The 26,708-nt window shown below is 58.0% G+C and overlaps 1 protein-coding gene across 1 annotated transcript in view; it reads right to left on the reverse strand.

Moving 5' to 3' along the window:
• CAMTA1 (calmodulin binding transcription activator 1) overlaps positions 1-26,708 on the reverse strand; it is a 965,206-nt gene that overhangs the window by 74,501 nt on the left and 863,997 nt on the right. Inside the window, exons 8-11 of the mRNA XM_061160492.1 lie at positions 25,042-25,182; positions 21,574-23,423; positions 15,082-15,208; positions 8,114-8,248 (exon numbers count right to left, since the gene is read on the reverse strand). Coding sequence (XP_061016475.1) covers positions 8,114-8,248; positions 15,082-15,208; positions 21,574-23,423; positions 25,042-25,182 — 2,253 coding nt within the window. The remainder of the gene's footprint in view (positions 1-8,113; positions 8,249-15,081; positions 15,209-21,573; positions 23,424-25,041; positions 25,183-26,708) is intronic.

Here is a 26,708-nt window from a genome sequence, read left to right on the forward strand (position 1 = left end):
TTTTCAGCCCCTTTGCTAGCAGCTTTTCCACTTGACATCCAACTACTGCAGGATGGACTTCCTTGGAGGTCCACTGGTTAAGACTCCTCACTTCAAATACAGGGGAATGGGTTTGATCTCTGGTTAGGGAATTAGATCCCAAATGCCTCACAGCAAAAAAAAAATAAAATAAAATACTGGGGGTGCCCATGTTTGGCCCTATGCCCTCTCTTGTCCTTTATCTGCCCTCCTTCATGGCCAGCCACACCCAGACCCAGGCTTCCCTTGTGACTCAGCTGGTAAAGAATCTGCCTGCAATGTGGGAGACCTGGGTTCAATGCCTGGGTTGGGAAGATCCCCTGGAGAAGGGAAAGGCTACCCACTCCAGTACTCTGGCCGGAGAATTCCACGGACTGTATAGTCCATGGGGTTGCAAAGAGTCGAACACAGCTGAGCAACTTTCACTGCCTGCACCCAGACCTATGACTTTAAACTCTGTTGCTGAGCAGATGACATCTAAAGTTTATCTCCATTCTGGACCCTTCCCTGGCCTGCAGACTTTCAAACCCAATGGTTTGCCTGGTGACTCTAACAACCTGTCAAACATAACATGACCAAAACCTGCTCGAGAGTCCCCTCTCTCCCACTTCACTGCTTTTGCAAACTCCTCCAGCTCAGGAAGTGATTCCCTGAGTCCCCAACCCCTGTTGTTTAAGCTCCAAATCTAGGCAACACACATCCTTCTCCTTCTCATCCTCTATGTTCAAATCATCAGCAGGCTCTACCCTCAAAATATCTCCAAACTGTGTTTCCTGTGACTTACCATCCAGCCTCACTGGCACCACCCTCATCCCTCGCCTGCGTAGATGCAGAGCATCTGGGGTGGATTCTCTGCAGGTGGAGTCACAATTCATGCTCCAGATGACAGCTGGGGGCAGCAGGGATCCTGAAAACAGAACTGAGTGTGTCCCCTCACCTGCTTATAACTCTCCCACCCCACCCCGCTGTCCTCAGGATGAAGCCCCAGCTCCCTGCCTTGGCTGGTGGCCACCCCTCTCCCAGGCCGGGTCCCTTCTCCTTCTGCTGTGCCTCCCCTTACTCTGCTCAAAAGCACAGCCCCCTCAAGTCCCCCAGCTCACCAGGTGACTTTGTTCCTGTGGTTCCCTCTACCTGGGATGTCCTTTCCAGGATCTCAGCCTAGCTGGCTCCTTCCTGTCACAGCATCCTCCCAGAGGGGCCTCTGCTGGCTCCTAACCTCAAGCAGCCACCCTGGCCACCCTCTACCAGGTGGCCACCCGTTGTAAGTGCTCTGACATTTCCTCTGTGTGTGTTCATTATCTTTCTCCCTCCTCTGAATGTAAACTCCAGGAAAAGAAAGGGCCCCTGGAGTCCGAGCAGTGCCTGGCAAGGCAAGAACGAATGACCTTTGTGGAAGGAGGCAAGATGAGAGGCCAGAAGCCTAATTAGGATGTGCAAGAATATTTGGGGCTGAGTCAAGGTGCTGCTGGTCTTCCCAGGTAGCTCAGTGGTAGAGAATCTCCCTGCCAATGCAGGAGATGCAGGTTTGATCCTTGGGTCAGGAAGTTCCCCTGGAGAAGGAAATGGCAACCCACTCCAGTATTCTTGCCTGGGAAATCCCGTGGACAGAGCCTGATGGGCTGCAGTCCATGGGGTCGCAGTCTCGGACATGACTTAGCTACTAAACAATAGCAAATTAGTTAATAACAGATCCAACTAGTTAAGACAACTTCACTGGATTGGGTGGGGCCCTAATCCAAAAATGGGTGTCCTTGTAAAAGGAGAAAATAGAGACACAGATACAGAGAAAGAAGATGCCATCTGATGATGGAGGCAGTGATTAGAGTTATGTTGCTACCAGCCAAAGAGCACCAAGGATCATTGGTGGTCACCAGAAGCTGGAAGAGGTAAGAAGGATTCAGCCTTCAGGGAGTGTGGCCCTGCTGACATCTTGATTTTGAACTTCCAGCCTCTAGAATTCAAGAAACTATGTTTGTATTTTAAGTCCCCAAGTCTGTGGTCATTTGTTATGGTATCAATGAGAACCTCATGCAATGGTCAAGGATGAGTTGGTTGATGTTGGTCGTCAGGAGTCAAACCTCCCACCTTCAGGCCTCAGGATGAGCCACCTATGCCCCGCCACCTCCCTCCCCCAGGTGGCTGGGAAGCTGACCCTGTGAGAGTGGCCACGTCTGCCTGAGCTCCAGGGCTTCCCCCATGGGTTTTACTCTGCTTCCTGCCCCAGCAGCCAGGACAAGGATGCAGAGACTGCCTCCCTAGCCTCTGCAGATGCTGGGCTTGCCGGTTCTCTGCAGGGCACCATTCGTCACTGCTGCAGGGAGGCGGCTGAGGCCCAGCCCCAAGGTGACCCATCCCTGCTACACAGAGAGCTCTACACAGATCCATTCGGTGTGGCCCGGGCTGTAAACCGCGGGAGATCACATCCCCTGGGGGCATCTGAGTACCAGGCCCCTTGGTTTCTGCCTAAGGAGGGCTAAGGATTGACACCCACCCCAGTCTGTAATGGCGCGGACCCCACAGAGGACAGAACACTGATGAGGAGGAGGGAGCGAGGCCCTGGCTGAGCTGTAGCTCAGACCAGAGGTCCTTCTGGCCACTGAGCTTCAAGACCCAAGTACAGCTTCTTTCTGCCACTGCCACCTTATCTCTTAGGTCTCTGCTGTGCAAAGAAACACCCAGAGACCCGAGAGCTAACCCACGTTGGCACGCCCCAGACCCCAGTGTAGGTGAATGCCAGAAGATTCTAGGCAATGCTTCTTCTTACTTACAGAGCAGACCCCTGTGTCCAAGCCTCCGAAGTTTGTGCAGAGTGCTCCCAGAGGAGGAGGGCATGGACCCTCCTCGGGCACCAACTCAGACTGTAATTCAGGCACTGTCCAAAGTCAAGACCATTCACAGATGCTCTATGTCTGATCTGAAAGACTCTCCTGAATTTTGTATTCTACTCCATGAAACAAACCTTTGTTTTAGTAAAAAAACAGTGGCCTTTCAAATTAGTTACAACTAGATTACTTACCCCGTGCTCCTCCCCTGCCCCCCATCATCTGGTAGAAGTGATGCGTTTTCTGATAAGCTCTGTGGATGTTCTCCCTTGTTGCTGGTTTGTCACGCAATAGGCCCAGAGGAGGGTGGCTGGGAGGTGGGCTGGGGAACCTGCAGGAGGGAGGGAGCCAGGCCAGGAGGAGCCAGCAAGGTACACACATCAGAGAGCCCTGGAATGTCCCCATGGCGGCAGGAAGCATCCAAAAGCTTCCTGGAGTCAGTCTCACAGCTGGAATGGCCCCTCCTGTTGCCACTGGGCTGTGCCTCTGACCTCAGGGTCAGAGTGTGGTCTCCCACTCCTTGTAGGCGGAGGCTGCTATTAGAAACCAGCGGGCAGGGGAGAGGCTGGCAGGACCATGGCCACAGGCCAGGGACAGGTGGCTGGGAGGTGAGGAGAGGTGGACAGAGCTGGGGACCATCCCAGCTACACACCTTCTATCTAATAGCAGTGAAGGTTTGGTCACAGAAGGCCAAACAGGGAGACCAAATCCTGCTTTTTCTTCTCTCCACCTCCTTACAGAGGGGCAAGGCTCCCATCTTCCACACTTCTAATCCGGAGCCCGGCTGCCCCAGAGGGCTGGCTTACTGGGTACTCTACTCTGGGCCTGGTGACCTGGACCACAAGTTGCCAGGGTGTCTGCCCTGCCCCCGAAGCAGGCCCCTAGGGGATGAAATGAGAGCTACTGCTCACCGCTCTGCCTCAGATGACAAGGTCTTTCCCCTACTGAAGGTCAGCAGGAGACCCGCCCAGATGGCTGGCCGGCTGAACCCAAGAAAGCTACATCCACGCCTCCCTTCAATCCTCTCACCCAGGCAGGAGGCTCAGCCACCCAGAGACAATTGAAAATAGAGTCTAAGAATAAGCTGCTTAGTGGGGTTTGGAGAGGGGCCCAGCAGGTGGGGGTGGGGCCAGGGCCTTGGGGAGCATCAGCTGGTTGCAGAGGAGAGAACCAGGCACCTCGAACTTCCAGAGACAGGGTTACTTAAAGGTGTCCCAGGGTCCTTGACCAGATGTGAGCCCCATCCCCTCGGTTCTAGAGCTGCAGGATCAAGCCACCTGGGTTTATGCTTTTTGCAAACACAGGCCCAGCTGAGGCCATCTAAACATACAGCACCTCCTCCCCACACTCAGCAGAGCCTTGGCTGTCTACACTGGACCCGAGGCAGGCAGGAGTGACACTTCCCAGAGGCCTTCCCGAAATGGTCTCCAGGGTAAACTGGCTGCTTGACTGCCTCTAGTCTGGAAGAGGTCCCATTGCTCCCCAAATGCACGGCTGGCCCGCCCCAGAACACCCTGGGGTCCTGGGGCAAGCAACCTGTGGAAATTTGCTCTGAGTCTGAACCTCTGGGAGAGGAAACGGTGAAACTGGTAGCTCCCTGAACGCCTTGGGTAAAGGAAGCGACTGTTGCACCTCCTGGGATCCTTGCTGCTCCCCACCCTCCGCTCTTTCCCATTCCTCCCAGCCTGGCTGCCTGCTCAAGCTGGAGGTCTCAACGGAAGTCACTTCCTCCGCGAAGCCTTCAGAGCACCGCGCTGGATGTAGCTCTCTTGATGTTTCCCGTGGCACTTCATTCATTCACGCAATCATCCCTAAGACAGATAGGAACTGTGGCCCGCAATCTGCCAGCCTGTTCTAGGCAGGGGGGCCAGGCACACAGGACCTGTGCCCCCTCTAGAGCTCACAGTGCTGGGCGGGAGTTGGGGGGTGGAGGCCCCTAGGTCTGGGGGAAGCGATGCAGCACCCGCAACCCCAGGGGCTGCGCTCCCCAAAGTCGGCCTGGAGCCGGTAGATGCCTGACGCTGCGGCTCTTCCCGGTTCTCCCCCTCCCCCGTTTCAATGCGCCGTCTCCGCTTGGATGGCAGTGTCCAGCTGAGATTTGGGGGACGCGGAGCCCCTGCGCAGATGACCCCCTGCGGGGACGATCGCCTCCCACTCGCTCTGGCTGCTCAGACAAAGGCTGCTCCCCAGCTGCGGCCGCTGCGCGTGCGGATTCCGTGTCCGCGTCCCCCACCCAGTCTTCAGTTTGGCAAGCAAATCGATATTTTAAACAAACGAAAGCAGAAATTCTCTTCCCAAACAACTCTCCCTCTCTGGGATGGGGGAGGGGCAAAGAGCGCCCCCGGGATCGCGAGCGGGGCAACTGACGTGGGGCGGGGGCTGGGTCCAGATACGCGCGCCTCCGGAGGCGGCCGCCGGCACGGGAGCGCGCAGCCCTGGCCGCGCGTCCCCGCTCTCTCCCCGCAGCGGGCGAGGGCCGAGAGGTGCCGCAGTCCGCGGGGCGGGGGCGGGCGCAGCTTGCCCGCCGCTTCGTGCAGGGCCACTGCATTGCAGCTGCGCCGGGTGTGCAAGCGTGCGTGTGTGCATGCGTGTGTGTGCGCCCGTGTGTGTGCACGCAGCCGCGCCCCAGTTTGCCAGGCGCTGCGGTCCCCGCGCCCCTTCCCTTTCCGCCGCCGCCCCTCCCCGTCGCCGCAGCGCGCGCGCCCGCACGTCCCCGCGGCTCTAACAGAATTCGCCCGGTAACCGTGGGGGCGGGAGGGGCTGAGCCGAGGAGCTGCGGAACCCGAGGGGAGGGGAACCGAGAGGAAGGCTTCACACAGCCTGGCCGCTGCGGCATCGTCTGCGACACACTTCTCCACCGCCGGGTCACAGGGTTGGCCTGAGCACCAGGGACCCCCACCCTCTGGGCTGTCCCAGCCGTCCTCTCTGCACTGAGAGGATTATGCCCCGGGCGCTGTGGCTGACCCCCGACCCCCGCCCTCGTTATTATTTATCGGGCTGGATAAATAAGGGTGGCTTAGTCACTTACATTCATTGAGGGGGTGGAGAACTAGGAGAAGGACGCTTTACTCCTCTACCCTGGCAGGATGGGGGGGAGGGGTCTCATGGTTCCTGTGCTCTGGACCCCTTTCGCCTCCCACTATTGAAAGGATGCCTGGTCAAGCCTAAAGGGAAGGAGATTCACGGGGTCCTTCCAGGTCCCCATCTATTCTCTGTCTGGGGGTGGTCCTGCCTTATCCCTGCCCCACCTCCTGTCATCTCTCCTGTGTATTCTGCCAGGGGCTGGGGGATGTTTATTTCAACCGGAGGCCTAGGGAGCTCAGAGCTCCAAGTCCCTGCAGAGGGGGCTGCTGAGGAGCAGTGTCCAGCTTGGCCGAGGACTCAGGGGTGTGCTTCTCATGGAGCAGTTAAGGTGGCTTCCCTTCCCCATGGTTCCTGTCATAGCATCTTCCCCTGCAGGCACCCTCCTGGATAGCTGGCTCTCTGTCTTTCCCCCTGGGAGGCAGGGGGCAGCTGATATTTCCTGGGCTTCCACGTGAGGCACTGCCTGGCTGGACTTGGCTCTCTGAAGTGCTCCATCTCCCAGGCGGGTCCCACACTGACTGGTCCCAGCATCCTTCAGTCACCATGGAGGTGACCTGGTCACTGAGGGAGAGCCAGGGCTCTGCAGAGTTCCCTGTTTCCTTTCCCATTTGTTCTGCAAAACTGAAACCGGATTTCCTGAACGGGAGCCCCTGGTCACCCTGCCCTTCTCCGTTACATCCTGCGGGTCATCTGGCTGGCTGTGGCCGTGGCCAGGGTGGCTGCCAAGGCCAGCCTGGTGCTCCCAGGCAGCCACTGCCAGGCGCAGATGCCTGCTGACCCAAAGCCACCTCTGGGAACAGCTCAGAGGGTTCAGTGGCTGGGGTGGCTGCCAGGCACCCTGTCCCTTCTGGGGCCAGGGCTGTGATGAGGCTGAGGTTTACACCCTGGGTGGCTCAGGAAGGCTGCCAAGGCATGTACCCATACCCAGAGATCCTCCAGTGGCCAGGAGCAAGGGGAGGTCTGAGAGGGGAGAAGGCAAAGGGCTGCTGTGGATGGGGAAGGGGAGCTTAAGGAACTGACCCTACAGAAGGTCCTGGGTGAGCTTAGCTGAGACCTAACACCTTGAGTTGGCATGGTCTCCAGCAAGGGATCCCACAGACGGGCACCTCTGCAGCTGCCCTGATACGAAGGGCAGGTTCGGTCATTCTTTCCATTCTGTCTCTGTCCAGAGAAGACCATCAGCTCAGCCCTCCAGCCAATTTCGGAGCTTTCCTTGGGCATATCCAGACATGCAAGGGCAGTCTCTGACCTTAGCGCCCTCCTCCTTAACCCCCCACCACCCCTGTAGAGCAAGGCAGCTGCTCCTAGAGAAGCAGCCTCGGCCGTCATATCCAGCCATCTCCCTTGGAGCCACCGGGGGCTCCCTGGCCCTCCACCTTCAGCCCTGAAGGTGATCCTGGGCTTGTATCAGATGCCCTACAGGACCGTGCGAGCTCAATCGCTCAGTCACATCAAACTCTTTTGCAGCCCCATGGACTGTAGCCCGCCAGGTTCCTCTGTCCATGGAGTTTTTCAGGCAAGAATACTGGAATGAGTTGCCCTTTCCTACTCCAGGGGATCTTCCCGACCCAGGGATCGAACCTGCATCTCCTGCATTGGCAGGCGGGTTCTTTACCACTGTGCCACTTGGGAAGCCTATACAGGGCAGAAGCCGGAGTAAAAATAGCCTAGATGCAGGAGTGATGGGTGGGGAAGAGTTTCCATAAGAAGGTTTGGCTTATGGGCTCTAAAAGGCAGAAGCACTGGGCACACAGCCCCGAAGTCCAGCCTTGGAATCAGAAAGAAGCCCACCATGGGCTGCCTTCCCCTGGCCTCACCTCTGAGAGGCTCAGGGCTTGGCGATGGCCTCCAGGAGCCCCTCTACTTCCAGGAACTGCCCTGGGTGGGTGGTGATGGGGCGGTAGAGGATGCTTGGACCTGGCTGCTCCGGGGCTGTTGAGAGAGGCTCAGCAACTTGGGGGTTTGTCTGGCTGCTCAGATCCCCTGGCAGGCCCTGGGCCCAAGCTCACAGACTCACTGTGTCCCAGGGAAATGCCGAGATTAAGGTGAGTCTCACCAGGTGAGACCTTGGGCCCCAAGCAGAAGTCAGGACACCTGGGTGCTTCCTCCTTTCTCACGCCCTGTGCTCAGGGTTCCCAGGTGTCCCTTTCTCTTGGGGCTTGGCAAGGTAACCCGAATGCCCTTCTTACCGTCCAGTGACAGCCAGTCGTGCTGGGAGGATGGGAGTGTGGGCAGGGCCCGAGCTTTGTACTCAAACACCACCGAGTTGGAGATGATCTGGTTGTTGAAGGCAACTTGTAGGGTCACAAGACCAGTGTCATGGGCTGAAAGCAAAAGAAAGACCAATCAGGGCGAGGGTGGCGGTGGGGCACGGACCCCCCCACCCCCCCGCCTTTGTGTACCACCCCAGGGCCTGGAGGAGCCGCTTCCCTCTGTTCCTCATGGATTAGCCCTGTCTGGGCCTGCTCATTCCTCGAGGCCAAAATGCAGTGCTGCTTCTACTAGAAGGCTTTTCTGGGGGCTGCACTCAGCCATTGCCCCTTGATCATTCTAGTTTGTCATTGCCTGTTTGCTCCCCTGCCCTGTTGGGAGCACAGGGACTGGGAGCTCAGTACAGATTTGTTGAATGAATTAGTGAATGGATGAATGAACGGTCCTCCACTCCACCACATGGCTGACTGAGTCCTCCCCCTCCAGTCCATCCTGGGGGGAGAGGTTGGGTTCATGTCCAGCATTTCCTTTGGGTTCCTTTGTGCTCATTTCTGTTTGGTCCTTTCCTGCAAGCATGTCCTGACTCACTTAGCATGGCCTGCCTTGTATTTTCAGAAGTTCTGCCTCCCTAATGGAGGCAAGGGCTTCGTCTGTGCCTGTTACTCTGAGTCCAGTGGGGGCTGGGCTGGGGGCTGGCAGGAAGCTTGTGCCTCCCTATCAATGCCTGGACATCAAACTTTGGAAAGACAGGCCCTTATGGGCCTCAGCAGCTGTTCTGACCCCAGTACAGGGCCCAGTGAAAACTTCTGGTTGAGTAATGCATGGGACATTCTCACTGTCTCCCGGCCTCGGGCAGAGACCTGCTTTGTTTCTGGGGGAGAGGCTGCTGTTGAAGTCTTGGGGGCCGGTGGGGCTCTGCGGGCTGCTCCACCCCTCCAGGCCTCGTCCCCCCACCTCCACTGGGAGACAACAGGGTTCTGTGCTCTCTGCCCTGCTTGTCTGGAACCAGCGATTGGGGCCTCCCCAGGACAGGTTTCCAGGGAGGACGCACCCAGGGATCGTGTTACTGTTTGGGCTCTTGGTTTTCCGAAGCTTAGCTTGGAGGAAGCTGTCCAAGTCAGCTGCTCCCGGGGGCAAAGGAAGGCTCTGGCTTCCCTGGGAGGACGGGTGGTGTAGGCTCACTTCCCGTGGGAAAACCAACTCATCCACTTGTGACAGCTCTCCATCCCAGGTGGAGGTGTTACATCATTGTCCCCAGAGTGGGTCTTCAGGAAGTCATTGCCCCAGGATGACCCGCAGTCTTATTGTCCCCCCGTGCTTTCTGCCCTGGTGTGGCTCCTCAGATCCGGGTCACAAGCTGGCTCTGTGGTGGGTGGGCGGGTGGGTGGGGGGCAGTGTCCTGCAGGACCTCCTGCTGTGCCTCTCTGGGCAGGGAGGCCCAGTCAAGTCCAGGTTCCAACTACGTCCACGGGGCAGACCTCCGAGCTCGTGGTCACCTTCCCTGGTGATTTGCCTGGTTCACCAACAGAAGGGTGGGGCGTCAGTGCTCATCCGTCTGAACCCTCCAGCTCTGCTCCTCTGAGCACGCCTTGCTGGCCCTGGGGAGTTCAAGGATTCCCTGCACCAGATGTTCCAGCCGGAAGGTCCTCCCCCTCTGCTGCTCATCTTCCACCATCTCCTGGCACTTGCACAGCCTGCAGTGACATTGGAATGGTGGCAGATCCAAAGGTGTCCTGTCTGTCCCCAGAGACATGCAACAGAGAGCACCTGTCACCATCTCCTGGGTCTCAGCCCAGCGGTCCCACGCACACAGTCCCATCACTCAGGGTACTTGGATTCTTTCCTTCCCCTGCGTTCAGTCCATTAGTGTCCTGGGTCCATTGACTTCTCTCCATGTCAACAGCCACCATGCCAGCCCGGGCTGCCATCACTTCTTCCTGCCCAGATGCCTGGGCATTAGCCTGCATTAGCCTCCTGCCCAGGGCATCCTCAGCACACCCGAGACCTACCTGTCCCTGCTGGGATGGTGTTGGGGGGCCACACTCGGGAGCCTCCACAGGACACAGGTGGGAGTGTGTTCCCTGGGAGAGCCCTCCTCCTTAAGTTGGGAAGGATTACCCCTCTGCTGCTTCCTGTGGTTTCTCTGCTTCCTTCTATCCCCCTACAATCCATTCTTCCACACACCCAGAATAATCTTTGATTTTTTTAAAAAAAGGGTTTTTTGTTCTTTGTTTGGCAGCATTGGGTCTCAGTTGTGGCACATGCATCTGCGTTGCGTCATGAGGAATCTTTTGTTGCAGCATGTGGACTCTCTGTGGCTCACAGCCTCAGTAGTTGCAGCTCGCAGGCTTAGTTGCCCTACAGCACATGGGATCTTAGTTCCCCGACCAGGGCTTGAAGCAACATCCCCTGCATTTCAATGTGGATTCTTAACCATTAGACTGCCAAGAAACTCCCCACCCCAAATCATCTTTCAAAGACATAATTTAGATCAGGCCACTCCCCACTTAAAATGAGTGGCTTCCATTGCAGATAAAACCAAATCAGACTCCTTCTTATGACTCAGAAGGTGGGACATGATTTGGACCCTGCCATCTTCTCTACCCTAGCTGTCTCCCACCTTTGTATTTCTTCAACTTACCCAACCTGTTTCTGCCTCAGGGCCTTTGCACTTCCTTTGCCCACAGCCTGGAGGCTTTTTTCCAACTCTTCCCAGGACTGGGTGCATCTCATTATTCAGGTTCCAGCCTAATGTCCCAGCCTATGGGAGGCCTTCCCTCATCAGTCTGTCCAAAGGAACTTCTCTTAATGCATTATCATATTCTAGTGTCCTGGTATCATTTTCTCCAGTTACCCTGGCTATTTCTTTGTTTCCTTGTTTTTTTTTTTTTTTGTCTCCTGAAGTAGAATGTAAGTTCCAGGAGAGATGAGCTCTGGTCTGTTCTGATCTCCTCTTTATGTCCAGGGTCAAGGTCAGTGCCTGGACTGTTACAGTCTCTCAATAGGTGTTTGTTGAATGAATTGCTTAAAAACACAGTGCACTCGCTCATCTTCTTTTTTTTTTAAATGATGGGAGGAAAGAGGATATGCAGGGGGAACATGGTTTTCTGTTCTGTTTTGTTTTTTGGCTCTGCTGGGTCTTCATTACTTTGTGGGCTTTTTCTAGTTGTGGTGAGAGGGGGCTTCTCTTCGTTGCGATGGGTGGGCTTCTCACTGCGATGACTTCTCTTATTGCAGACCACGGGCTCTAAGTGTGAGGGTTTCAGTAGTTGCAGCACTCAAGCTTCAGTAGTTGTGGCTCCCGGGCCCAAGAACACAGGCTCAGTAGTTGTGGTGTACGGGCTTATTTGCTCCTTGGCATGTGGAATCTTCCAGGATCAGGGATTGAACCAAGTCTCCTTCATTGGCAGGCAGAGTCTTTACCACTGAGGGAAGCCCCGCTCATCTCATTTTGAACTTCATTTTGCCTTTGGTGCCTCCAAGGACACTAGGAGAGAGCGCCAAAGAATTGATGCCTTTGAACTGTGGTGTTGGAGAAGACTCTTGAGAGTCCCTTGGACTGCAAGGAGATCAAACCAGTCAATCCTAAAGGAAATCAACCCTGAGTATTCATTGGAAGGTCAGATATTGAAACTGAAGCTCCAGTACTTTGGCCACCTGATGGGAAGAACTGACTCATTGGAAAAGACCCTGATGCTGGGAAAGATTGAAGGCAGGAGCAGAAGGGGATGACAGAGGACGAGATGGTTGGATGGCATCATGGACATGAGTTTGAGCAAGCTCTAGAACTTGGTGATGGACAGGGAAGCCTGGTGTGCTGCAGTCCATGGAGTCGCAAGGAGTTGGACATGACTGAGGGACTGAACTGAAGTGACTGATTCCAAGGACTCCAGCATGGGGCTGTCTGAAAGTCCCAAAACAAAGTCTTCTTGTTGTTGGCAGTGGGGGTTGGGTGGGAGGGGAGTCCTTCATCTTCTTCTGAGCCTGGGTTGCCCTTCCTAAGTCTCAAGTCCTCTTTCACTGCTGCTTCACTTGGGCTCAGTGGCCTGACTTGGTTGTCTCCTTCGTGACCTTGAAACATTCCTGGAATCTTGCAGGAGGGTTTCCATGCCTGTGTCTTCTGCAGCCAGTGATGGAGGGGGAGCTGACCAGAAGAACCGTGTTCTTGGTCAGGGTCAAGTCTCTCCATCCGTGTTGCCTGGCACATGCACCAGGCCGGTGGGCGGGGGCAATTTGCACCCCCTGTGCCCCCTTCTCCCATTCTAGTTCCTCAGGTGGCCTGGCTTGTGCTCACAAGCCTCTGAGGCCTTCTTGTCAGCAAGGCCAGTTTGGTTCTCCTTTCAAGTGTCCTTCCTTTAAGATCAGTTGCAATTTCCCTGAGCCTTTGGGAGACCCAGGGCAGAGGTGTCCAAGCAACCAGCATCATCCCCCAAGCCAAGATGCAGCTTGTTTGCATGACCGACTCCTTTCTGACTGAGAGTTCCTTGGGGTCAAGGTCAGGGTTAGGGGCTGGGTCTTGGCCTCCATTCCAGGTACCTACCAGTTCCTGGCAAACTGCTTGATGAATGAATGAGTGCAAAAACCAGGGCTGTTTTACAGAGTGACATGTTTCCATTTGGGCCTCAAAAGAGGGATGTCTAAACGGGATCCCCCTCTTTGTGGTCAGGGGTAGAACAGGGCAGGTCCCCTGGCTCTCAGGCTACCTGAGCCTCCCTGGGTCCAAGATGCAGGATGCTAGGGGAGCCTGAGCCACTGGGAGACATAGTGGCCTAGGCAGACTCTCCTGCAAGCTGCCTGCTCTGGGGACCCAGAGATGCTCTGGGTCCAGGAGAACTGCCTGCTGAGACCTAAACAGCCATGGACCCCTCTCCCCAGTTCCCTACCTGCTGCTGAGGACAGAAAGAGCAAGGCCTCACTCATGAGAAGCTTCATGAATTGAGCCTGTGAGCCTGAAACTTCCTGAACCTGCCCTCCTCTCAGCCCCTCTGCCATCTGGTCAGTGGTTTTTAGAGATGCAAAAGAGGGGGCTCAAGAGGTCAACCCCTGGGCTCAAGCCACCACATGGTAACTGGCTGATCTGGGATGTCTGATGTGACTGCTCCAGCGCTCGGGGTTTGCCAGGTCCTGGCCTGGGACACCATCCAGAGGGCACACAAAGGCCGGTCTTTTTTTATTTTTTTTCGGAGGGGTCAGATAACTCAGGACAGGCAAGGTCTGGGTCCTCAGCCAGGCAAGAACCAGGTACAGGAAGTGGTATCTATTTATAGGTCGGGCCAGTGCCATTCCAGCAGCAGGTGATAAGTGGGTAGGTTAATAACACGCTGCCCCCTCCCCCTCCCTCGCCAGCAGAAGTTGGGGGCTGCATTAGCGACAAGCCGCCCCGAGCTGTGATAGGCTGGCCCAGCCTGGCTGATGTCCAGATGGCTGTGTTCCAGCCCCAGGAGGGCTGCTGGGAGTCTGGGAGCAGCAGGACCGAGTGGGAGCCAGCCAGGCCGCTGGTGGGGGCAGGGCCAGCAGGGGAGGCCGCCAGGGGCAGCAGCCCTGGCTCCCTGGGTGTTTGTGGTGAAGAGGTTGCTGTATTCAAGTGGAAGCTGAGCCGGTGAGCCCAGCCCTGGAGCCAGGCTTTCTGCTCTGATGGGCTTTGTGGGGAGATTGAGAGACAAGAATGTTCCATGTCAGCTCGGGAGCCCCTGGCTGGGGGCATGGTGGGGGCGAGGCAGACATCTAGGGTGGCCAGAGGTTCAAGCTGGATCACCCCAGGTGAACCAGGCCCCTGGCACCGACCAGTTATACTCCTGACTTGGGGACCCCCGCCCTCACTTCTCTTCCCCCCACCCCTAGCTCCACAGGGAGCTCTCTCTTTCTCTCTCTCTCTCTGCTTTCGTAGTCACCGTGGCTTCAGATGACATGGAGTGGGACTCTTCACCCTCACCACCCACCTCCTCCTCTGCCTCTCTGTCCGTCATCTGGGCCAGCCGGACAGGTCATCCCTGGGACAAATGGTATCTGGGAAGGGCAGGTCGAGGGGTCACGTCAGCACCAGCCCAGGGAACAGAAAACTATGAGCAGATTCAAGTAGATATCCACCCCCTTTCTGTGACATGCCAGGCACTTTTCGAGCCCCGGGGGACACATGGTGACCAAAAAAGACACAGACCCTGACCTCCTGGAGCCCACAGGCCAGTGGGGAGGCAGTGATGACCGGAGGTCAAGGGCAAGTTGACCAGACAGGGACACCAAGCTACGTGGACGACGATGAGCCCCGCCAGAGCGAGAGGAAGGTCAGAGCCGTGGGAAGAGCACACGGGGTGGGGGGGCGCACTGTCCCCCCAGAATGGAAGGAAACCACGTGCCTGTACCTCTGGTCACGGGGCAGCTGGAATCACCGATGTATAAAAGGAGTTTGTGCGGATTATTCCCAGTTTGACGCCCCCTCCCGCGTGGCCTGCTGGGTCTTCTCCATCTCTCTCGGACCTGCTCTGTGTCCCAGGGGACTGGCCCTGTGGACCGGATGGCCTGGGCTCTTGTTCTTGTGACTTCTGCTTGGCTTGGGCCGTGGGAGAGGGCTGTGGCGTGGCCCCAACCCCAGATGCAGCTCCTGTCTGGACCCCTCCACCTACCATGCTCTCACCAGCTCCCATCGCCCTTCAGGTGGAGGAGAGTGGTTAGAGCTTCCCGCTGCGGCCAGTCCTGGGCATGCCACCTGGCTCGCGGGTTGACTAAATAGTCCTCCATCAAAGTCTCTTCAAAACCCAGCCAACCTCACCTGTGCCCCCGTCTCACTGACGTTCATTGCTGATCTGGGACTCACTCCTTCATAGCGCAGGAAACTGAGATCCAGAGAAATGCCACAACTTGCCCCAGGTCGCCCTCCTCCCCGGGCTGACCCAGAGCCCAGTGCTCCGGGGCCCCATGGCCTCTGCGGACAGGCGGCCTTCTCTCTCACCTGGGCAGTAGCAACGCAGCACGCCGGGCTGAATCAAGGACGCAGGCACTGAGATCTGGTCGAACAGGCAGCTGTAATTATTGCTGGCTTCTTGCCAAGGGCCTGTGATGAGAACCTTCACTCCTCCCTGGAGGGAACAGAGGCCAGCAGGGGGAGGGGGTCAGCCACAGAGGGACACGGGCCTCCAAGGCTGCACCGCTCAGATGGTGGTCCACACCCCCAGCCCACATGCTTGTGGAACATGCAGGCTCCCCATCCCCATAAGCCCTACTTAATTTGTTTTTAAACTTTTGTTTTGTGTTGGGGTATAGCCAATTAACAATGTTGTGATAGTTTCAGGCAAAGGGACTCAGCCATACATATACATACATCCCTTCTCCCCCAAACTCCCCTCCCATCAGGCTGCCACATGACAGAGCAGAGTTCCCTGTGCTGTATAATAAGACCTTGTTCGTTATCCATTTTAAATGATACAAATGAGCTTATTTATAAAACAGAAACAGACTCACAGACTTAGAGATCTGACCCATGGTTACCAGGGGGGATGAATGGGGGGAAGGGATAGTTACGGAGTTTGGGATCCATATAAACGCCACATTTGAGAACCACTGTCTCAGGACTGTGTCAGGGAGAAGGGACCCAGTTCTCCTCCCCCTGGTGTGCCAGGGGCCCCAAGACGCCCTTTGCCTTTCTCAGCTGGCATCCTGCAGGGGGATGGCAGTTCTGACCCCTGATCCCCTCCCAGAAGTGGAACTTTCAGCTCTAGCCAGAAGGGAGCTGCTGCTGCTGCTGCTGCTAAGTCACTTCAGTCATGTCTGACTCTGTGCGACCCCATAGACGGCAGCCCACCAGGCTCCACCGTCCCTGGGATTCTCCAGGCAGGAACACTGGAGTGGGTTGCCATTTCCTTCTCCAATGCATGAAAGTGAACAGTGAAAATGAAGTCGCTCAGTCGTGTCCGACTCTTCGTGACCCCATGGACTGCAGCCTACCAGGCTCCTCCGTCCATGGGATTTTCCAGGCAAGAGTACTGGAGTGGGGTGCCAGTGCCTTCTCCGAGCCAGAAGGGAGCACAGTTTGTCAAACCTTTCCCCTCAGGATGCAGCTGAGAAACTGGCTGGTGGGGGGGAACTGTGGAAGGTAGTGGAGGGGAGGGAGGGGGCGTTCTCTTTCATTTGCTTGTGGACAGATTGCGGGAACTCTGAGCTGTGGAAACAGGCCTGGGCATCTCAGTGGCCCTCCAGGGAGTGGACATGGTGGTGGCGAGGATGAGGGGAGACCCAGGATGCCCAGGGTGTGGTGGGGAGAGCCAGGGAGATGGATGAAGATGGTGATGGGAAAGACAGCAAAACAGAACATTGGCAGGAGCACTCTGAATGGGAGGGGCCCAGAGGTCGCTCCAGGCTGGATGGGGGCTTCCTGTTGGGGGCTGGGGATTAGGTGAGACTGTGCATGGCCTCCTGACTCTGGGCTGAGCCACGGAGGGCACTTGTCTGTGTTGCCCGCATGACCTGCTGCCCCCTGACTGTGTGCACATCGTACACGCAGGCCCTGATGTAGCAGGGCTGGGCTGCAGCTGCCCTCACAAGGCGAGGGTGGGGCAGGGGGAGGGAGGAAGGGGGACGGAGGAGGGTGGCTCAGATGACCTTGCTTAGCTCAAGGGGAGAGGGCCCCAGAGGCGCCCAGGCACAGGAGGGCGCAGGAAAGGAATCAGCACTCCCTGACCACCTGCTGGAACCAGCCAGGGCAGACACACAGCACACGGGTGGCCTCATGTCTCGGTCCCCTGGGCAGTCCTGTTTTACTGTCCGAGCTTTATGATTAATAGCACCCTGTCCTGCCTGATGGGGGTGGCATGGTGTGGGTGCCCCACTCAGGGCTCAGACTGCGGTCACTGAGTCGGGGAGGCTTGCCCTGGGGGTGCAGAGGGTGAGGTGGCTGGCCTCTAGGGCTCCCCTGGCTCTCCTAGGGAAGGCCAACACAGGCTCCAGCCTCCTTGCCCAGCAGGGGGCCAAGAGCTGCCCAGGACGGCATGGAGGGCACCACCTAGTGTCCAGGCAGAAAAAGTCAAGAGTCGCACCTGCTGGAGACCAGGGTGGTGGAGGGCGGGTGAGAAGTGCCTCACTTCTGCAGGCCAGAGGCCAGACCCCAGCTCTCCTGCTGCTCCTAATGCCAGTGAGACACTCTCTCCTGCTCACTGACCCATTCTTGGGTGACCTGTCATTGGCACTGGCCCATCCATGCCCCCAGCCTCAACACAGCACTTGCTCTGGAGGCTCCCCACAAGGCTCCTTGGAAGCAGACCTGGAGCAGGACTGGTCTTGGGCGTCCATAGTGAGAGGCCAAGAGGTGGGCCCCACCATGGGCCAGCACAGAAAGGAGATTCCCCCTTGGAACAGGCTCTCTCAGACTGGAAGGGGCTCTCTGAGACTGGAAGGCATTTTCCGTGTGCTCTTAGATGGGCCTTCCTTCCTCTGACTGGAATGGCTAGGAAAATCAGCTTCCTGCTAGACAACCAAAGTTTAGAGGCCAGTAGAGAGATCTCAGGACCGAGAGCCAAAAGCAGGAGGCCTGCCCCTGCCCTCCAGTAGCTGTGTGTCCTCAGGCAAGTGGCCCGCCCTCTCTGGGTGGCATTTGAACTCTAGGCACGCTCTGGCCTTAACAGTCTTTGGTTCTGACATATGGCCCCAAGGAGAGTTTTGGAGTTCTGTCAGCGTGGCAGGGCTGGGGCCACATCCATGGGTCCCTGGGGCTGGGCGTGGGTGCCTGGCTGGGAGTTGTGCCACATGACTCGGGAGAACCTAACTTTGGGGTGCCTTGGAGCACCCGAGACCAGTTCAGGGTACAGTGGTCCCTGGATCCTGGGTAGAGGAAGTGCAGTGGCTTCAAGAGGCCACAGACAGTTACTCTGTGAGAAAAAAGGAAAAATTAAAAAAAAAACAATAACCCCAATCAGTAGCTGCTAGCATGAAGCCAGGGCTGCTGTGAGGAACAAAGGACTGCAGAGATGACTGGAGAACATCAGGCCCTTCTCCATGGAAACTGCCGCGGGAGGGGCTCAGCATCCATCCCGTTCAGGAGGGGGTTTCCATGGCAACATTGGCCTGGCTGGGCTGAATCACTGTGACGCGGGCACCTGATAGCTCTAATTGCAGACTCCTGTGCCTGGTGAGGCAGGCGCATCAGTGGAGGGAGATGACGCAGAAGGGCTTGGGGGAGGAGAGACAGCAACACATGCTACCTGCAGTCTCTGTGTCCCTGGAGCCCTGAGATAAAGGCCCTGGACTTCTGATGCACTTAGGGAGGGTCCTGGAGGCCTGGGGGAACATCAGTGTGTGTGTGTGTGTGTGTGTGTGTGTGTGTATGTTAGGTGAACAGGTGGACACAGCAGAGGGGAAACGGGAGCAACCTGTGGACAGGTGGAGGGACACGCCAAGAAGAGACAGCAAGATAGCCCTAGCCTTAGCATCCCTGTGAAGTGGGTGCCTAGACACCCTCAAATTTTAGAGCCAGGTGAGGACACTGAGCCACTGACCTCATATTTACAGACGGGGAAGCATCCCCAGGCCTACGTCTTGCTGCAAAGCCCTCCACAAGCTTGGCAGAGCCTGGCTAGAATGGTGCTCCTGACAGGTGGAAGCGGGCTTCTTCCTGGTGAAGGGGTGAGGGCAAGGGGAACCCTGCTAGCTGATGGGGGGCTGTGATGGGAGTGGGGAAGGGGGACAGTGGGGAAGATGCTGTCTCCTGCAGGAGAACCCAGGAGGGCCAGTTCCTGCTGCTGGACCGGGCAGGGGGGAGGAAGTGGCTGCAGACCCGCTGGGGCCTCTACAAGAGGCCTCTCCACGCCACCGCATCGGGCTCCAAAGCGCCTGGCTGGGTGGCATCTGCCCATTTCCCAAATCACATTGAGTCTGAGCTGCTTTTGTTTCTGGGTAGCTGGAAGCAGCGAGCGCTTCTGCAAAAGCAGGCTGGCTGCTCCCTCCCGACAGTAAAGAATCTGCCTGCAATGCAGGAGACCAGGCACCCGGGCCGTCATTCCTTTCCTGTTCCCGTGCCGCCCTCTCGTGGCGAGCTGCTGAACTGACCTTCTCTGAGATACACTTCAGGGATCCGCAGGCGCGCTTGGATGTTGGAAGGAGAGGGCCAGGCTGGCCAAGGGCCCCTGACCAGTGCCCACAGGTCCCAGGGCCTTGGGATGTGTAGTCAGCTCACAGGCCGAGCGCAGGGGTAAAAACCTTCGCTTCCTTGGTTTCCAGGGAGACTCAGAGCATCCTGAGGACCACATCCCAAGGCTGTGGACTTGGGCCTTGAGGCCACCCTGCTCAGCAGGACACCGAGGCCCGGAAAGCAGGTTTCAGAGTCAGGCTCAGGGAGGCAGCACCCCAACTCCCAGCTCTGACCTCCTCACACCCCAGTCCCAGGGCTCCCTCTTGGCTTCTCTGAATTGCAGGCTTAAGCCCCGTGGCGGGGCAGCGGGGGGCGGCCGGCGGCCAGCTGCTGGGCTGAGCTGACCTATCTCTCCAGAGGGACAGGGTCACACTGAGCCACACCGAGGGCAAACTGAGTCAGAATCTTGTAGAGTCTTAGAGCGACCGCGAGGATGGGGGGGCCCATGGTGGGGTGCCCATGAATGTGGGCGGAAGAGGTAGGCACTTGTGGAGCTGTTCATTGAGTCCTGACAACACCCCAGTGAGGAAGACAGGAAAGCAAGCCACCTTGGCTGAAGTCACCACCGGCCAGCCAACAGGGGACGGGATTTGAATTTGGACTGTGCGCTCCCAGCCCTGTGCTCCTCACCACATAGGGGAGCCACCTCTGGACACCTGAGCTTTGAAGCACCTGTTGCCTGTGGACCCAGAGCTGCTCTGATACCTGCTGTATCTCTGGGAAGCTCCTGTCCCAAGGTGGGGTCACTACCTGGGCTGATGGAGCATCTGAGAGCCGGGGACATTCGTGCACAGTGAGCAGCCTCTGCCACGACCACGGCCACGGCAGGAGGACACGGAGAGGAGCCTGGGCCTTGAGCTGCGAGGTCCACAGAGTAATAACCAATAACATGATAATGAACTACTGATTACTTGCTGTGGACCAAAGACTTTACCAAGCCCTTCTGGCACCTCGCTTCACCCCGAGGCAGGCGCTGTTATCACCTCTACCTGATAGGTGAGGAAACCGAGTCACACGGAAGGAAAGTCACAGCAGAGCCAGGATTGACACCCAGAGGTGGACCCCTGAGATGTGTCCTTCACTCTGGGCATCACTGGCCCCTTCACCAGGGCCTGGGGGAGCCTCAGAAGCAGAGATGGGCTCTCAGGAGAGTTTCATTTCTCAGGAACCCCGTTAGCTCTGTCCCAGTGTGAGCATCAACCAGGGAGCCCCTACCAGTGCCTGGGTCTGTTTAGCCAGCATCCCTGCCCTGCCTGTGCTGGAAGATATTTTTTGGGGTGTGTATCACTGCCTTTTGTTACCCTTTGAGCTTCAGGGTCTTCTAGGAGCGCCCTTCCTTTGGTGTCCTGGTAGCAGTCCCTGCCCCGGCAACTAGGCAACGTGTCAGTGGAGCCAAGGGAGCCGTGGGCAGCCGCCTGCAGCCTGGAGAGAGAGTGCCGATCTGGGCCCCAAGGTGCTGCTCCCCAAGCACCTGGCAGGTGGCCTGGGACGGGGCAGGGGCATGGCCTAGTGGGCAGCAGGGGGTTAGGGAAGGCTCGGGCCATTCTGTCCCTTTCCTATGCCATTCTACTTCACAGGAACAGCAAAGGTTCCTTCCTTCACTACCTGCACCAACCTGGAAGACCTGGGTTTCCTGTGGTCCTGGGCTTTGGAGCAGTGATTCTCAACATCAGATCTCAGCCCCCCAGGAACCAAGGACAGACCCAAGGAGGGGGATGAGGCCACAGGCAGGAGAGCCTGGGTCTTGTAACATGCCTTTGATCTTGTTGAGGCTGGATATACCCCCAGATCTCACAGATGACTCTTCAGAAACTGTACCCGCCCTCACAATTTGATGGGAATTTGTTTTGTTTTGTGAAACAAATCAAAAGCAACGGATACAGATGGTCTGTGGTGGTGATGGTGGATTTTCAAATGGTTTTCCAGCAGCCCTAGGATGCTTTTTTCCAAAAAAGCAAAGCAAAACATGGATGGAATCTTAACACATCAGCCAGTGACAGTGGTGACAGCCAACACTGATCCTGGCCCAGCTGGGAGGGCCACCTGGCCTCCGAGGAGACCCCTGCTCCTGTGGGAACTGAGAACACTCCTTGAGAGAGGTGGGGGTGTTTCTAGTGCCATGGGGACAGAGGTAGGGGACTTGGTCTGCACTGCCCAAAACTTCAGGGGGAGGGCAGCCACAGAAAGACAAGCATCTCTTGCTACATGCTGGCAGGTGGGCAGGTGGTGAGGCAGGTGGGGAGGTTGGCAGGTGAAACAGGTGGGCAGCTGAGGCAAGTGGGCAGGTAGGGCAGGTGAGGGGTGGTGACGGCAGCAGCAGCTTACCTCCGGGTAAGACCACTCTGGGGAGTAGTCGGTCACCATGAACACCCGTCCGCTCTGCTGCAGCATCCCCAGGGTGCCCGAGGCCGAGGCGGCCGAGACCACCTCAGCGACGTGCATGTAGGCCATGGTGCCGGCCCCGCCCTCGGCGCTGCTCAGCTGCAGGCCCCCCTGCTGGGGGCTACAGCAAGGGATGCACATCTCAGCCTGGGTGAAGGGGGCGCGGGCCCCATCCTCCGACTGTGAGAGCGCTGTGCCATCCCCCGACACCAGCTGGTGCCCGTAGATGGTGCCGCTGCCCCCCTCCACGGAGATGAAGTCATTGATCAGGTCGGAGAACTGGTTGCTGAAGGAGATGTCAAAGTGGTCCAGGCTGAGCTCCATGTTGGAGGCGTTGCCAAGGCCGGGCTGGGCCACGGGGTAGAGCCCCTGCACCACATTTCCCGGGAGGAGGGGGACGCCCCCGGCGCTACGGATCACCCCGGTGGGCTCTGGCTGCAGGTAGTGCTCAGAGCTACAGGCCTGCAGCTCCCCGGACTTGATCAGGCCCTCACCCCCTTCAGCCACCTGTGAGGTCTCCATGGTGACCTCCCCTTCCGTCGCCATGGCCTGGAAATTGGCCTGAAACTGCATGAGGTGGAGGGAGGATGTGGACTCGATCCGCGTCTCCACGTGGCCGCTGCAGGAGCTGGTCTGTGACGAGGCCTCCGTTTTCACCGTGGGCATCACAAAGGTGCCCCCAGAGTCACTCAAGCTGCTGTGGGCGTTCTGCTCGATGGGGAGGGGCTTGCTGGCATCCTGCAGGAAGAAGCTCGGGGAAGGGGTCTGGTGGACGTGGGGGCTGTGGCCCGTCTGGCTGAAGCTGGACGTGTAGTCCTTGTTGGAGTCTATTGCACTGAAGTCCATTTGCTCCAGCGTGGTGCTGGGGCTCAGGCCGCCACCCGACGGCAGGAGGCTGGAGCCGGCGGTCAGGGTGAGGGAGCTGGACGCTGCAGCCACCGCGGACGAGGAGTAGGCTTCTTTGGCCATCTGCTGCTCAAAGGAGGTGTCCTCGGTCTTGATCTCCTTGGTCAGGACGGTGGTGAAGCCGAAGCCCCTCTCCACAGGTGGCGAGTGCCGGACGTTGGTGCTGACCATCTCGGCTTTCAGGCCTCCGCCCCCATACGTCTGGCCCTGCTTTGGGTTATTGAGGAAACAGTCGGGGTCAAAGTTCATGGTGGTTTCTGGAATCTTCCGGCCCCCGTCGAGGGTGGTGGAGAGGACGAGCTCTTCGGACACGTTGGTGGGCAGCATGGACAGGCTCTCCGAGCTGCCCGTGGTGGGGAAGGCGAACTTGTGGCCGTCGGAACTCACGGCCAGGACGAGGCCCTGAGAGGCGTCGGGCGAGAGGAGGTGGTGGTTGGGGCCGGCGGTGGGGGACATGGTGTACACAGCCTCGTTGGTGACCTCGGACATGAACACCGTGGCGCTCTGGGACAAACTCCCCATCACGGACGCCACCGCCATGCTGGACACGCCCGTGACCACGGGGCTGTCCACCATGTCCGGGTCGCTATTGAGCCCGCTGCTGATGGACACGGGGGAGCTCTGGGTGGTGTCGGGGACCTCCACCTGGTTGGTGGAGGAGACCTCCGTGCTGTTCTGATGCAGCAGCACGGGCTTGGCCACCTTGCCGTTCCTCTTCTCTCGACTCGAACCCTTGCCGTGGTGGCTGTGCTCCTGTTTGCCCTCCGACACGTCATTGTGCTGCACCTCCGCGTGGCCCCCGTACCCCCCCGCCCGCGGCTCCACCTTCGGCGAGATGATGCGGTGTTTGGCACTGTTACACTTGTGGTGCACGCTGCTGCCCGCTCCTGCGGAGATTGCAAGCACAGCACACACGCACACACACACACACGGGTACACACACATGCACACGCACCAGAGAGTCAGAGCAAGGGCTGCAGGGGGCCCTGTCCCTGAGCGCTGGGGTCAGGCAGAGCCCAGCCTGGGAGTCCAGGCAGGCCCTTTGCCCCACCCTGTCCTCGAGGCTGGCATGGGACAGACCCTCAGGGTGTCGGGCCAACTTACCCCACCTGGGTTCTCACATGCCCTCTGTAACCATCTTCCCGACCTGGACTCTTTGTCCCAAATGGTCTTTTCAAATAGTAATCGAAGCACCCCAGTGCATGGGTGGTCGGGAAGGAGGGGCTGGAAAGAATGTTATCCTCTCGGAAAATCCTTCCCACCCTCGGAAGCATTCACTCACTGAACTGGGCCTTGCTGGCCAGAGGGGCTCAGTCTGGGATGCTGACCGGGGCCCTCCCCCCTCCCACTAAATGTTCCATGACTGCCCAGCAAGCCCCTCTGGGACTGAAAGCCAGAGGTTGATGGTGTGTGTGTGTTTGGGGGGTAGGGTGGGGTGACTGGGAAGGAGGTGGAAAGCAATGAACTCTCCCTGGACTAGCTCTTAGGCCCCAGGACCAAAGAGGGTTCTAGACTTCACTCCAGAGGCAGAAAGGTTTTTGGGGCCACCACCACCTGTCTAGCTAGCCTGAGCCTGTCCTTGGCTCTTTGTAGGGTGAGATCCCTCTAAGACCTGAGCAAGGACGGAGCCCTAGCTCTCAGTTGAGTGGCAGAAAAGAAAGAGCCTCGGGCTCTGAGCATTTCTGAGCAAGCTGCACTCAGGGCTCTACCTCCAGGCCTCCACTCCTGTGTAATTTTCATTCCATCTGATAAGGGTGACTCTGCTTTTGATGAAAGGGTGGATTCTCCCCTGATCTTATTCCAGACTCACTAAGATTCCTAAATGCATGAAGAGTTCTCGAAGAAGCAGCATGACCCTCTAATGGAAATAGCTAATTAAGGCAGCTAGGGAGTGAAGAACTACATTTCAAAGAGCAAATACCATTATCAGAAGCACAGACACTCGGGATGGGGGTGCAGGACACTGTGTTCTTGGAGGAGGCAGAGGTGAAAGCGAGAGGCTTAGCTTGAGCGGTCCTACTCACTCAAGGCTGACTCCCTGAAAAAGCCTGTTGGCTCAGTGCCCCAGGGACCTGGCTCCTGCCTTTGATGCCTGAGATCCTGGAAGGCACCGGGGGCGGGTGGATGTGCACGGTGGCCCAACCCCGCGCACTCCTGACTGTGTTGCTCACATTCCCAGAAGGAGGTGTTTATCTGGAGACTGTTCTCTCCTGCCCAAAGGGAGCTGCCCTGCCAACCTCGCCAGTCCCACCAGCCCCACCAGCTTCATCAACCCCACCAGCGTCACCAGCCCCACCAGCCTCATCACCTCGTCAACCCCACCAGCCCGACAGGCCCCACCAGACTCACCAGCCCCACCAGCCTCACCAGGCTAGCCAGGCAGGATGAAGAAGGGTTGCCCTGCGTGCTGTGGCCTGCTCATGGCTGACCCCCTCCCCTCCCAGATGTCACACCTGCTGCCTTGTAGCACCCCTCGCCCGCATGCCCGCCGGCGGCCCGGCTCACCCAGGCTGCCGGTGCAGAGGCAGTTGTGAGTCCGCGGCGGCGGCTTGGTCTGGTGGCTGTCGAGGATCTGCTGCACCAGCTGCTCCACGGAGAAGCCCGAGCTGCTGTTCCCATTGCTGCATGTCCACTTGATGCCGTGGACTGTGGGGAGAGAGGCAGGCGAGGGGGGGTGAGGTCAGAGGCCACCTGTGCCTGGGGGAGGTCCGGGGAGGGATGGGGCCTGAGCCCTCCCCGCAGCGCAGCCCACCTTCTGTTGGCAGGCTGACTCCAAGCACCACAAAGCGATGCCCGTAGGAGGGGAGAAGGGAGGGAGGAGAAGGGAGGGCCAGGCTGCCCCATCACAGCCCCTCCCCTGGGGAGCTCTGTGCCCCCCACCCCTGCCCCCTGCCCTATCTCGCATTCTTGCTTCCTGTGGTGCCGCGCGGGGAGGGATGGTCCAGAGAGTTGCTTTGGTTTTGCAAAGCTCAAGTGCATCTGGTGGCTCTTCAAGGGGTCGTGGAGTGGAGGGACAGAGAGCAAGCGTGGGGAAGGAGAGGTCCAGGAGGCTGAGGGACCTCCCCAGAGTTCAGGCTGTGGAGACGTGGAGGAGAGATGTTGGCTGGGGGGGTCCGGCTCCCAGCAGGATGGACGGCCAACCCTGGCGGAAGGGGCACTCCAGCTTCCTGCTCTCACCAGACTTTTCAGCCTCAAGGGGCCGCAGATTGGGCTGGGGGAGAAGGGGCTGGACCGAAGGGCCCACACAGCCTGGACAGTGGGTGCCCACTGATGATGACCGGCCACCTGGATGACCGCCCTGGAGTTTTAGCTCCGCCCTCCTCTACCCTGGACCGCTGCTGTCCCTGGTGTTGGAGTGGGGGCCCAGGATGGCTGAGGGTGGGCTCCCCACCTGCCTGGCAGGACAGGGCTGGAGGTCTAAACAAAATGACCTGCCTGGCTGAGTGTGTGGACTGACTGAGCTTCACGCCCGCTTGCCCTGCTGTCCTTTCTCAGCTGGAGCAGACCCGGACGAGAGGTGGCTGAGCCCGGGCGGGCACGCTGGGCACATGGCAGTCCAGCTGTCTCTGGTGGCTCCGGGGGGCCTGGGCCCGGAGGCAGTGAATTCACAGCCCCAGAGTTGGGGCTGGTCCTGGGGGTTGCAGGAGGGACCCAGGTCCCTCTGAAGGGGGGATGGTGGGAGATGGTAGTCTCGGAGGAGGAACAGGGCATCAGGGCACAGGGTCAGAGTAAGGAGAGACGAGGGGCTTTGCCAGGCAAGAACCGTTTCCCTTCTCCATTGGTTAAGCTGGTCTCACGTGAACTCCAGGCAAAGCACTGTCACAGCTTGCAAAGCCTTCCTTTGCTTTGTGAGGGGCATAAGGAAACACAGGGAAAGTCTACACAGCAGGTAACTTCCCTGGTGACACAGATGGTAAAAAATCTGCCTGCAATACGGGAGACCTGGGTTTGATCCCTGGGTCGGGAAGATCCCCTGAAGTAGAAAATGCAACCCACTCCAGTCTTCTTGCCTGGAGAATTCCCTGGACAGAGGAGCCTGGTGCGCTACAGTCCATGGGGTCACAAAGAGTCAGACACGACTAAGCGACTAACACAGAGCAGGTGGGAGCTGGATTGGATTCAGACCTGGATTGGAGCCCAGGCTGTGGTCTTTACTTGCAGTGTGAATTTGG

The sequence above is a fragment of the Dama dama genome, chromosome 14, assembly GCF_033118175.1.
Source record: "Dama dama isolate Ldn47 chromosome 14, ASM3311817v1, whole genome shotgun sequence".
In the NCBI taxonomy this organism is placed as follows: Eukaryota; Metazoa; Chordata; class Mammalia; order Artiodactyla; family Cervidae; genus Dama; species Dama dama.